Consider the following 14505-nt stretch of genomic DNA (forward strand, 5'->3'; position numbering starts at 1 on the left):
AAAGTCTATTAATTATAGATTCATTGCCTGATTCCCTTATGGGGCCGCATTTGTTTTTTGTTGTTTCTCTTGGTTTTAGTAATGTCTTTCTTTCCATAAACCTGGTAGGGTTTTTTTAAGGTATTAATTTATTTATTTCCTTATAATTCAATTTAAAAATAAAGTTTCTAAGCTTCAGTCTTTTCCTTTTACCATGAAAACAAACCTGGTTTTTGATTGATGGTCAAAGTATATGAAAAATGGTAAATCTTAGTGAGACTCTGTATAGTAAGTATCTATTGAGAATATGCATTCTTATTCTGGAAGGGAAATAGGATAGGGCCACTGCATATTCAGGATTACCTTAATCAAGTCAGGGATTAAAGTAATTTCAAAACTGGGACCTCAGCCCCCAGGTGGGCTGATCTGTTTCTGGATTACATTTAATCTTAAAGAATAGTCTTTCAGGGTTTCATACCTATTAGGTAAAAGAAGCAATTAGTTTTATATTTTATAGATAATGAAAACAAGAACAATGAGAGTTAGAATGTGTGTTACTAGAGTTGGGATGACTATCAAAGTACTTAGGTTTGTTTGTTTGTTTGTTTAATCACCCTGCCCTTTTCTCACCAGCCTCTGCCAAGATGAGTTTGCCATTTTAGTGCAATGAAGAAGGAAATGGAATTTTTTAAAATGACTGCTCTTCCAGCTGCAGAGTCTAAGGACTGATGGGAAATTTCTCAATGACTATTTCTCCTATTCATATACAGTAGTAGTTTATTTGATTCTTAGTGTTTATTCTTTTCCATATTTATTCCACTCTTATTCACCCTCACATTCCAGACCCTCATTCACTCAGGCAACAGTAACTAGGGCCTATGACTCAAAAGCCCTTCAGTCAGTTGCAGGGTGCCTGAAGCTTCTGTATGGGGAGAGGAATTTTGTCTTTAACTTCTAAATAAAGCCTTTAATCACTGAAGCATACTTTTCAGTACAAGACCTAAGGTGCTTGTATATTCACACATTTTGCCATTGACTCATCTACTAGTTAGTACAGATGGTGACTAAAGGTCTAATTCACTTGAACCTTTCCCCTAAATTTTGTCAGATTAACTTTTGGCTGTATTAATGAAAAATTATCTTTTAATGTGTTAAGTCAGTGGAATTTTGAGATTGTTACAGAAGCTAGCCCAAACTAATACAACCCCTTTCTATGTTTCTTCCCTTAATACTTGTAGGCTATATATTTTACTTATCTTATTTATTATCTTTCTTCCTTCACTAGAATGCTTTTTTGTATATTGTTTACTGATACAGTTCTAGTGCATAAAAGAATGACTACAGTAGGTAGTCACTCATGAATATTTGTTAGACAAATGGATGGATGGGTGGGTGAACAAACAAATGTACTGATGAATGGAAGAATAAATGGGTGAATGAATGAAAGCGTGGCAAGCTCCTACTTAAAGCATTTCAGGCTTCAGCAAGTGGAACAAATGTCAAATAAATGTGGTTCTGTTCTTTCAGGAGCAAGGGGTTAAAAAAATGAGCCATGCCAAATGCTTTTGCCCTCTGAACGAAGCAAATTTCCAGCTGTCATAGAAAGGTGTTACTATAAGATGAGATATTGTCAGAGGATGTAAGAGTAAATAACAACAAACTGAAAGTTTTGTCTCTTCCTTGGGACATGTTAATGCATCAGTATAGAACTTCTGAATCAATCATACTTCTTTTATTGGTGAAACAATAATTTAATAAACCCAACAATTCACCTATCTAATTGATCCATCCATTGACCCATCCATCCATCCCTCCTACACATTTATTGATAACCTGTCAGTATACTAGGGACTAAGGACACATAAATAAACCATGGACTACCATCAATGGTTTCACAGTCTAAGGAGGAAGAGGAATTTATTAAATTATTCTTTCATCTATAAAAGAAATTCTGCCTCAATGCATTAAAATATTCTAAGGAAGAAACAGCTTTCACTATGTGATCCTCAGACCTCAGTGACATCAACAACTTATCTTGTAGTGACAGCTGAGAATTTACATGATGAGTGTTTAATTTGGCATGTCAAAATAACTTCACACTTTTAAAACTGAAATCAGAGTATATTAGTTCTTCAGTATCCCATCTACTAGTCTATGTGATCTCAGAAACTTAAGCTATCTGTCAGTATTGGAAGTATCTTGTTTGCTATTCATGGAGTGGTTTTCAAACAGGAAGCATGAATGATATTTTATTGGCAGTGAATGTCCTTTATTTGTTGTGAGAGAATGCTGCAGTACCACAGGGCTATCTCCATCTTTAATAGACCATAAAATTGAAATTCTCACCCTGACCTCTAAGAGATGAGATGAGTCAGAAAGTGACTCATTCTCTAATCAGTTGGAAGAACAACCTTTATTGTCATTTACTTTGGATTGGGTAAAAGTAAGGAGGTTTTATTGCTGTAGCACTGAACCGATTACAGCAAGGACTAATGGAGGGAGGCTACTTGTTACAATGGGTTGAGCAGCCTGACATTTTTTCCAACCCCGTCTGATTCTAACAAGTTGACTTCTGTAGGTCTACTTTTTAAATTTTACGTCTGTAGAAACAGAATGAAAGGGACCTTGACACAGCTGGTTAATTCATTGTGCTATCTTAAAATTCCACATGATTATGTTAGCTGAAGCAGTTGCCACCCAACACAAAGACAGTCATAATGACTCTTTTTCCTAATTAGCATCCAGTTTAACTCAGAAATACCCAAAAGATAAAAGCAACGTAAGAACCAAAAAAGGAAATACTTCTAATATGCCAAATTGTAACGTCTCATGCTGCTATATGTCCTTGTAAGAATCTTTGTATTTTTAAAGTAGGAGGAGCCTGATATATTTCTTTCTGATGAACTGGTAATGATCACTGCAATAGATGAAATATAACTGAAATAGATGAAATATAAGAGTTTCTATCAGTAAACTTGGAAAAAGATAGTACCTACAGAGGGAACATATACAGAATGCAGGAGAGAATGTATAGTCCTTTGTTATAAGAAAGAGAGATACAGCCCCTAGCATCTGGAAACTGGTCTGACACTTACATACGGGCTTTGATGTTAGTAGCTGGCCTGCAACTCACAGGTAGTCCATGTATTCTCCTATTGGCCATGAACAATCTCAGGGCACCAGCATCCCATAAGATCATTCTACAGTCATAATGAAGTGAGACAAAATAAGAACACTTCATGATCTTGTCTAAGCATAGACAAAAAGAAGGTGACTGTTCAAGACACAAAATACCAAACACCCCTCTTTCTGGGCTAATGTGAATAACCTGCTGCTTCCTTACTCTATCTAGCCTTGCTCTAGTCTGCCCTTATTCTAAATCACATTTCCTGATATACCAATCATAGTTGTCCCTGCGTCCTACATCACCTAATCCAAAGCAAATTCCTGCTCCCTTGAACTCTCCCCCAAATTACTTAACATAACCCCAAATCATACAGTAAATCCTTTCAAGTGTCTTCTTACAAGACTCACCATGGTTTCACATATTGTGTGTTTTTCTTCATCACAATGAGCAAAAATCTCAACTTGTTTAGTCCCAAGTGAGTTCCTGGCAATCTTTGGCCTGATAACTATTGACAGTTGCTACACAGTCATTACAAAATCATCACTAGTTTATCAAATTTCCATAATCCAGCTAAAAGGGAAAGATTCACATCAGAGTAATCCCACCTTGACCCAGAGATTTGTAAAATGGTAAGAAAGTGTTTTGAATACCTTTACAAGCTGTTTGGCATCACCATCATTATATACAAGAACCATCACCCTTGTTTTGGAATGCTTTGTTCACTGTGGGTGTGGAACCTTAATACCTACATAAAACTAGAGATATTTTTTTTAGTGTGAAAATATCATACATATCGAAGATACTCAATAATGCACGGTTTAAACAATAATAAAAGGGCACCTGTGTATTTATTCATCACCCAGTTTAAGCATTAAAGAATTCTTGGTTTGCATTACTTATTCCCTTGCTTTACTTTATGGTTTTACTGCATTTGTATGTGTCCCTAAGTAATATATTTTTTAATTTCACATTTTTGAATGTTACAGAAATGGAAATCATACTCTATGTATTCTTTTGTGACTTTTTTAGCTGAACTTTCTTGTAAAATTTATCCACGTTTTGTGACTAACATAACATTCATCTTCACTGCTGTTATCATAATCCTTTAATGTATCTATTTTCTCATCGATGGACATTTAGAGCATTTCAGTTTATAATATTATAAAAAATGCTGTTCTGACATTCTTGTACATATGGTCTGACAAACATGTATAAGAGTGTACATCCTAGGGTGGAATTTTTTAATCTGTGGGTCATTACCCATTATTGGGTTGTGACCAGTATTTTTTTAAAAATTAAATACAATAGAAAATGCCAGCATACATATACATGTATGTATACATATACTTATACATGTGTGTGTATTTATTTTCTGGATTGTGACATAAAATTTATTTTGTATTGTGACCTCTGCCAAAAATATTTGAGAAGACTACTGCAGGGTGTGCACCTAGGAATGAAATTGCAGGGCAAATGTTATCAGTATTTTCAGCTTTACAAGACAATGTTAAATTGTTTTTCATAGTAGTCATACCAAGTTAAACTCCACCAGCATTGTATAAGCCTTTCCTTTACTGTATAATCTTACAAACACTTGGTATCATGAAAGTTTTAATTTTTTCCAGACCAGTAGATATAAAGGGACATCTCCCTGTCATTTCAGTTTGCATTTTTCTGACTCTTAATGAGTTGGGCATCTTTTCATGTTTCTGTGACATGACTATTTATGTGTATTGCACAATTTTCTATTAGGTTTTGATGTTTCCATTATTAATTTGAAAGTATTCTTTATGACCGCCTTGATCTCTAGCAATGCTTTTACCTTAAATTCTCTTTTGTTTGTTAATAATACATCAAATTTTTTTGGTTAATATTTGCATAGTATATATTTGTTCACCATTTGACTTCAGCCTTTCTGTGTCCATATGTTTAAGGTGAGTCTCTTGTATATAGCATATATGCTATTTAAAAATATATGTATTTAAATATTTGCTAAACGTGTATGCTATATACATTATAAATGTGCTGTATATACATATATAATATATGCTATATGTAATTTTTTAAAGGTTAATATTACAATGTTCTTAAATTACAGAGTTTAGTGTACTTATATTTATTATGATTATTGTAATCATAATATTGTATTCATATAATTTTGTAATTCATTTTGCATTTATTTCTGCTATCTTTGTGATTATGATAATATTTGCATTTATATATATTATCTGTAGATTGAAGTATATTTTCCTCTTTCCATTTTATCCTCCCTACTGGTGTTCCTATATATATATATATATTTAATTTTCAGTGGTTACTCTAGAAATTACAACATTCATATTTAACACTGCAAATTAATAGTTTTACCCTTCTTCCAATCAATAAAGGGAACTTGGTATTCTTGAACTTCAAATATCTTCCTCCTGGCTGGTTTATAATTTTTGTCCTATGTTTTAGACATATTTTATTGTGTAATCCAACAATTTAGACATGATAATTTTTTATACCTCAATCTTTGTTTAGACATCTACATTTTATCAATTTCACTGTTCACCATTTCTTTTTATATCTCAGATCTGTTTTATCTCCTCCTGAAGTACAGTCTTTAAAAGTTCCTTTACTTAGAATCTACTGATGGTAAATTATCTCAGTTTTTATTTTGCGGAAAATTTCATTATTTCATCCTCATTCCTGAACAGTGGTTTCTTTGGATATACAATTCTAGGCTAATAGTTATTTTCTCTCAGAACTTTGAAGATATTTTATTGGCTTCTGGATTTTATTGTTGCAATTTCAAGTCAATTGTCTTTCTAATTGTCATTTCTTTGTAGGTAATCTGTTTTCTTTTCTTCTCCCTAGCTACTTTTAATGTATTCTCTTTGTCTGTAGTGTTCTGCAGTTTCATTGTAATATGTCTAAGGATTTCTTTTCACTTTTCCTGCTTGGGAAGGAAGAAAAGAATAAATCAAGACCATCATTTCCATATGACTAGGGTCCTTGTTTGCCTTTTTCACCTCTATATGCTCAGCCCTAGCACAGGGCCTGACACACAGTAGGAAGGCAATAAATATTTGCTGAGTAACAAATAAATTTATAAATAATTCTAATTAGTTTTCTTATAAATAATAGAATATCTAATAAGCGTATATTATCTCAGATGTCTCCAATAGTTAATAAAAAATAAAAGAGCAAAATGAATCTTCTGGTTACTATTCTTTTTTTAGGATAAGATTACCTATTTATCTCCTGTAAATCTAAAGAGAACTTAACATGGCTTCACATTTATATAAGCTTCCAAATGAAGGTTTGAAGTCCCAGAAATTTAATGAAAATCAGGGCCTAGCAAATTCTGAATACTCAGTAATTATTTTTTACAAACAATGAACATAACCTACTGTAATTTCAGTCAAACCCATTCTTCAGAGTATGACTTAGAGGAAACACAGAGTCTATTTCAAGCCTTGTGTTTTTCAAGTACTAGATTGATGTGGCAGAGAGGGATATATATTTTATAGTGGATGTCATGTTATTCCCTCTTTCACCTTTCCTTTATTCCTACCACTCTACCCCCAACACACACACACACACACACAATCACAAGCAATCATATGAAGTGCTGTGAATTGCTATGTGGTATTCCTTGGCTTCTATAGGTTTTCACCCTCCCTCAAAACGTGATTATAGCTGACAAGTATGAGTTCATTTACGACAATTTTGCCAAAGGTATGTGCTTTCATTATAAATCCTGTCTCTGCCATAATACCTTTATAACTTTGGGCAAGTTATTTAACCCATGGGAGCTTTAGTTTCCTCATAAATTGAGAATAATAATAGCTACTTTATGGCTTGTAGTGAAGATTAGAGATATCAAATATAAAGCTCCTAGCACATTACTCAGTGCCTGGTATGCACTCAGTAAGTATTCATTCCCTGTTCTTCTACGAAGCCTTCCATCTACCTCCCAGACCTGAGAAGGTGACAAAGGCCTAATCCCAAGAGACTGTTCTGATGTTTCAAAGCTCTGAAATGACAAATGACTCAAGTGCTTATCTGAGTTGAGCAAATACAAGGTTTATAGTTATTGTTCTTGCAAGGACAGCAAGAGGTAATGACTAACAATTCTGGGAAGGTTTTATTTGTGTTAGGTGTTGGCAGCTCTAGGTGTATGTGCTAAAGGTGATATGGAGGCCCATTTCCTGGGGCATGTAGACTGGACGTGTTCCTCTTTCTCTTGTCATACATGAAACTGCTGTCAGCATGCTATCTACCCCATCCCATATCCCAAGAACAAACAGTAGTGGGATTGCTGGATCACATGGCAGTTCTACCTGTAGTTGTTTGAGGAAACTCCATACTGTTTTCTGTAATGACTGCACCAATTTACAGTCCTACCAACAGTGTAGGAAGGCTCCTCTTTCTCCACATCCTCACCAGCATTTGTTATTCTCTGTCTTTTTGATAATAGCCAGTCTAACTGGGGTGAGATGATAGATCAAAGTGGTTTTGACTTGCATTTCCTTGATGATTAGTGATGTTGAGCTTTTCTTCATGTACCAGTTGGCCATTCGTATGTTCTTCTTTGAGAAGAACGTCTATTTAATTGTCTATTAAAGTCGTTCGCCCATTTTTAATCAGATTATTTGGTTTTTTGGATTTTTTTTACTGTTAAGTTGTTTGATTTCCTTGTATATTCTGGATATTAATCCCTTGTTGAATGTATTGCTTGCAAATATTTTCTCCCATTCCGTAGCTTGTCTTTTCACTCTTTTGATTGCTACCATTGCTGTGCAAAAGCTTTTTAGTTTGATTTTATTTTAATAAAATACCAGAGAGTAAATATTTTAGGCTTTGTGGGCCATGTGGTCTACTGCTACAACTACCTAATTTTGCAGTTATAGCAAAAAGGAAGCCAGAGACAACTCATAAACAATTGAGCATGGCTATCTTTCCTCAAAATTTTATTTACGGACATTGAATTTTTAATTTCATGTAATTTCCACATCATGAAGTATTCATCTTTTGATTTTTTTTCAATGATTTAAAAATGTAAAAACCATTCCTTGCTTGTGGGTCACATAAAATAGGTAGCGGGGCAAATATGTCCCATAGGCCATAGTGTGTGCTTCTGATTTGTCCTTATTCATCTTTTTGCAACCTGTGCAAGTTATCTCCTGAGCTGAATATTAGAACAAATACATTTTGATGTTTAATTATCATAGTAGTTTTCTGTTGCTGCCATAACAAATTATCACAACTTAGAAGGTTAAAACAACAGTTCTCACAGTTCCGTAGCTGGGAAGTCTGGGTAGGCTTGGCTTGTTTCTTTGCTCCAGGTTCCACAAGGCTGAAATTAAGGTGTCAGCTGGTTGAGCTCTTATGAAGAGGCTTTAGGAAGAATCCACTCCCAAACTCATTCTTGCAGGCAGAATTCATTTTCTTGTGATTGTAGGAATGAGGTACCCATTTCCTTACTGGCTGTTACCTAAGAGCCAGCCTTAGCTCCTAGAGTTTTCTTTCCCCAGTTCACACCTGTGAACCCCTATGTCTCAGAGCCTTTTCAGCACATCAAGTCTTTCTCACATTTGCAATCTGACTCACCACTCTGCAGTGTCTTTTTTGACTTTCTCCTTCCTCTATTTTTAAGGGCTTGTGTGATTACTTTGGGCCCACATGGACAATCCAGGATAATCTTCATTATTTTAGATCATCTGGCTAGTAACCTATATCCATCTGCAAAGTCCAATCACATCAGTACCTGGATTAGTATTTGCTTGAATGGCCAAGGGACAGTAATCTTGAGGGGATATCTTTAGAATTTAGAATACCACAAGTACAAGCTAGATTTGTAACATAAGTAGTGATATATATGTCTATAGGTCACTTCAGTTGTATCCAGAAATAATTTAGCCCATTCAAGTTGTGTATTTTGTCAGAATCAAAATGATGTTACATGTGTTAAAAACCCTGACCAGTAGAGCCAGGGAAGGCTATGAAGGGAGGGTTCTCATGCATAAGTGCCTGATAATAAGAACTATCACAAAAGACTCTGTAAAAACCAAACCTTGCACAGAGGCCATCACAACCTTACACACATGCATGCACAAAATGCTTCTGGAGGTCATCTTCCCAGCAACTGCCTGTCCTAACTTGGGCTGGTGTCACCCTAGTTATTAATCCTTATAGCCAAAGATAATTATCTCCAAACAATTATGTAATTCTCTTCATTTTTTTCTTTAAAAACCTTTGTCTTCCTTTACCTCCCTGAATATGCACATAGTTAGCTATGACACACATATTCCCATTGTAATGCTCTTTACCAAATAAATTTTTTAAAGAGAGTCTCCCTGTCTGTTTGTTATTTGGTTAACAAACCTTTTGGTTATGGTAGGTTAGATCTTAGACATATTTTATAAGCATATTTTTATAGTTATGGAGGTAATCCAATAGTCTGTGCTTCTCATTAGGTGATATAGCCACTTGGAAGTAAATATGAGGTGTACATGCTATGGTCTTGCCTTTCAATGAATGCTTTTCTCCGAGATTAATACTTTCATATTTTTTTCCCAGTAGTGGAACTGTGTTTCAAATATAGCTTGCCTTTGTCTCTTACATTCAGCAGCAGGATTGCAGGTAATTGCTGGGGGAACAAGGTTGACATTTTTCTGGAGAGATTTTTATGTTTGGGATTTAACTGTTGACCTCTAAGTTCATTCAGTTGATGAATCTCATGGATATAATACTCTGGGGCTAGAAATCTCCATTTGATTGTCAGTTGCTTTTCCTCAGCCATTATATAAAACTTGTCACCAATTTTTGCTGATTCTCATCCTCAATGGCCCAAGTGTCTATATCTTTTCACCCCTCACTCCCATGATGACCTGATTTACATCTTCATCATTTCCTATCCTGTCTATTGCAATAACTTCTCAATTGGCTTGCTTCTGGTTTCTCCCTTCTCCATATATTTCTCCAGAGATTTTGTTGTCCAACCTGAACTTTAAAAAAACTGACAGAGTTCTCCATTGCCACCAGAACGATATTCCAGCTCCTTAGCATGGCATTCAAAGATTTATATTACATGACCCCAGTTCTACCTTTCAAACTCATTTTCCACTAAAATCCTCCACAAACCCTTTACCTATTTACCATTCTCAGAACATGCCCCAAGAGGTGTTGGGACAGGAGTACTCACGTAATTAGCTAAAACTATTTTTCATATTTAATTAGAAATATATTTAGACTACTGAATGACCTCCGTAGTTATTAATATCCTTGTTATAAACCTGAAAATGGATTTTATAGCAGCCCAGCTGGTATAGGTTGAGTTCCGAGTGTCCTAATTCATTTCATAAATACTTACTAATCACAGTGCTAAGTGCTGCTACTAGAAACGGTGAACAACACAATCACGGCTCCTGCCCTCATATCACTGATAGTAATGAGGGCTGTGAGGATATAAAAAGAAGGGTAATGTGTTAAAGTGATGGGGGAATAATTCAGTCATTCATTTAATAAAGTATCAATTAACAGAGCATAGTCTGTGAAAAAATCTTTCAGGGTACTAGGGGGGAAAAAGATGAATTAAACTGAGATCGGCTCTCAGGGAGCTTACAGTCCAGTGGATATGAGAGGGCCTGGGTAGAAATAACTCTAAAATAATGTGTAAAATGCTATGGATCATGGGAAAAATACAGACAAAGAAGAGGGTTATGGACCTTTCAGGAAGGAAGATGGGGGGTGGTATTTATTTCATGTAGCCATTGCAGGTGGCGCTTAAAAGATAGGTGTGACTATTCAAGGTTCCTTCTTTCCCATATTTAACATTCAGTTGATTGCAAAATCCAGGCAGACACTTCTACCACCTGCATTTGAATTTATCTCCTCTCTGTTAGTCTTGCCATTTCCCTAGCATGGGTCTTGTCATCTCTCTCCTGGACTTTTTTTTTTTTTTTAAAGATGACCAGTAAGGGGATCTTAACCCTTGACTTGGTGTTGTCAGCACCACACTCAGCCCGTGAGCGAACCGGCCATCCCTATATGGGATCCGAACCCGGGGCCTTGGTGTTATCAGCACCACACTCTCCCGAGTGAGCCACGGGCCAGCCCTCTCCTGGACTATTGCTATGGCCAACCTGTCTCTTTGTCCGTTTTTCTCTCCACTCTAACCCAGTGTTCATGTTACATCAGGAAAACTTTCTAAAACAGAGTCTGATCTGGTCACGACCCCTTTGTCATTCAGAACCTTCAGTTGTTCCCCATTGCTTACACTGAAGATTATTTACCCACTAATGCAGTGGTTAAGAACTTCAGCCTTAGGCCAAACTACTTGGGATGAGATCCTGGCTCTATCACTTACCAGGTGTGTGATGTGAAGCACATCGTTTTACTGCTCTAAGTCTGATTCCTCATCTATAAAATGGGGATAATAATGTTTACACAAGGTTGTTATGTGGATAAAAATATATGAAGTATGAAGAGCAATTAACACGTACCCAGCAGATAGTATATATTTGATTAATAGTGGCCATTATTATCACCATAAAATAATTCAGAGATTGAGATGAAGTATATAAATGGCTAATTAGGGGGGTTTGAGAGTTAATTGAATTTCAGTGCTCTCCCCTTTTCCCTTGAGTAGGCAGCTAAGGATTGTAACTGGTGAATGGTTTTTTGAAGAAAAAGCAAAGCGTTTCAAGCAAGTCAATGTTCTGGGAGCTGATGTTGTCCGACAATCCATCTTAAGAAGACGTCCAGGTAATTAAAGCAATTATTCTGTTTTGAAACTGTTTTAATCTTCATTTTGGCAGACTAAATAATTTCCCTATGTTATGTAGCAAACAAGCACAGTTGAATTTCCTGAATCCCTTAGGTCTTTTCATAACTTGGTGGCATGAAATCTAAATCTGCAGTTCACACAAGGGAAGAGTAAGTCAGTAGAAAATAAAATACATTGTGATTTTACATGTATCTGACACACCAAGATTTTCAAAGGAGCCACTTGTCTTCATCACAGACAGTTCTTTTCCTGAATGCACTTCCAATATTTTACTAAACATTTAAGAAAGTAACATAAAACAGATTAATTAAATGATTTACATTTTTCCACAAGATTTGTTTCAGATTTCTTTTAAATGGTACTTTTTCTGATCCAGTGGTTCTCAACCAAGTGTTGATATAGCTCACTGTGTTCCCCCTCCCCCAGAATGGAAACATTTGGAAGTGCAAGGGGACATTTCTGGTTGTCACTATAACTGGGGTGAGTCAATGGCATTTAGTGGTCAGGAACCAGGGATGCTAAATGGCCTGAAATGCATAGGACAGTCTCAGTCAGTGAAGAATTACACCGGCACCAAATGCAAATAATATCTCACCTTGAGAATGCTTCTCAGTGCATTTAAACTGCAATTTAATTGGTCAAATATTGAGTGAGACTTGGTGTTTGGGAGCATCTTTCCCATGTATAGTGTAGAATAGGAGAAGCAGGCACCTTTTGGTCTGTACCTAGGTTATCTCATCTTATAAACACAGGAGACCATTGCTCTTGTTTTTAAGTCTGGCAGATGGAGTTGGGAGCTTGGAACAGATTACAGCACTACTTCCAGGTATGGCACTAGCAAGGAAGGGCTTTCCCAGGTGATGTCAACATTAAGTCTGATGCCACAGGGAGACAGAGTGGAGTAGAGTCAGAAATAAGTAGTCAGCTGTGACCTCTTCCTCCACTCAAAGTTCAACACCTTCCAGAGTGTAGACTGTCTCCCAAGTCACAAGATATGTGCATAGGTGCCCACCCTCCCAGGAAGTCTGGCTTATGTGCTCAGAAATAGGGATATCATTTCTATAACTTCATGCTGGAACTCAGTGTGCAAGGATTTAGAGTTCTCAGGAACCCAGACTCCCTTGCCCTAAAAAATATTGGTAGAGGGATGACGTGTTCATTCCTCCATTGCAGTCATCCCTAGAAAGCTTGTCTCAGCAAATCTCCTACAGATCATTCCTGATCTTAGTCCTCAGTTAACTCTAGAACACTCAAATTAGAAATAACTGTGTGACTGGGAAACGTGGGGTGTGGAAGGGCATTGCCGGTTACCATAAACTTCTTTGTCATGTGTGAGTCTAGAAAAGTGAATGCAGAAAAGAAATTTATTCTCATTTGGGCCATTTAGCATGTAAATTTGTCTTCCATTGTTTTTTAATGAGGAGCTGAAGAAGTGCAAAGCCAAGAGCAAATCCTCCAGGATGCAGAAAAGTCAGACACTTCATCTTCCCCTGGGCAGAAGGCCGGCCTTGAAGGGCCCAAGAGAAAGGGGTAAGACACAGCCTTTCCAAGGACATTTTTGATCTTTATTCCAGACACCTCTGAAATAAAGACTCCTTAGTTTTTTAAGTCCGATGTTACTTCAGTGACCCAGAGGACGTCAGAGACTCAGCTGAGGTAACTCTTATTCTCCTCGGGAAATGCAGCTTTAATTACTTTCAATCCGAAATAAATAAAAGTCCTCTCTGACCTGAGCCTGTAAGAGTTTTCCTTTAATTTGATTTATCTGGCTGTACACCAAGTGGCTCACATTACTTATAGGTAGAAGGTTTCATGTCAGAGTCAGTCTTGTCTACAAAGAAGTGACGACTTTGTTGTAGAATGTCAGTACCCCTCCCCTTCAGCCTAAGTGCTGATATATAAAATATCCAAATCAAAGATTTATTACTTGAGCCCAAAACATTATATCCTCTGTTTAAAATTCAGACTCTCTTAAGAGAAAGTAAATCCCATTTGTCCACCTCAATAACTTGATTCAAAAAGTGAATATATGTGTCAAGTACTGAGAATAGGAGTGAGAGGTACATAGGGAGCATGGTGCAAGAAGGCCCTGGGAAACGGGGAACAAGATGGCTCTATCAAGGGAGAAAAACGTCCCCCAAAATTCAGGCTATAGGGACTAAAAGGCATATTGCTGCTTCACAGCCCTGCATTTTGCAGTTTTTGTTTCTCAGGCAGCTATAAGCCAGTTTTGTGGCCAAGATAGTGAGAGTTCTGATATGCACCATGTCACTTTATGGTCCTTCCCAGGTAGCATCTCTTTGTTCTTGCAGAGACCAGTGGGAGAGGCTGCTAATGTCTGAGCCTTCATCTGGCTCTACAAAAAGCCTAGGGTTCTTGTAGAGTCCTGAACTGAGAGTGGGAATGAAACCTAAATGTCATCTAACACTCATGACTAATGCTGTCTTCATTAATTAGCAGAGATGAATGGAAAAGATGGCGGAGAGTATCCTGTGCATTCTATTCTATGTATTGATCCTTCCTACCATGTTGAATCCATTTATCACACCTCAGGGCTCCCAAACACCTTGTGCCTATGCATCACTCATCACACTGAACTCTGACCGCCGCCCCCCCCCCCCCA

At 36.7% G+C, this 14505-nt stretch overlaps 1 protein-coding gene across 1 annotated transcript in view; it reads left to right on the forward strand.

The window, feature by feature from the left end:
- Positions 1–14505, forward strand: part of SYTL5 (synaptotagmin-like 5) — a gene marked incomplete at its 3' end in the record, with an annotated part of 82696 nt that overhangs the window by 37105 nt on the left and 31086 nt on the right. The window contains exons 3-4 of the mRNA XM_008586429.1: positions 11745–11860; positions 13304–13412. Coding sequence (XP_008584651.1) covers positions 11745–11860; positions 13304–13412 — 225 coding nt within the window. The remainder of the gene's footprint in view (positions 1–11744; positions 11861–13303; positions 13413–14505) is intronic.

This window comes from Galeopterus variegatus, unplaced genomic scaffold, assembly GCF_000696425.1.
Source record: "Galeopterus variegatus unplaced genomic scaffold, G_variegatus-3.0.2 Scaffold3981, whole genome shotgun sequence".
Lineage (NCBI taxonomy): Eukaryota > Metazoa > Chordata > Mammalia > Dermoptera > Cynocephalidae > Galeopterus > Galeopterus variegatus.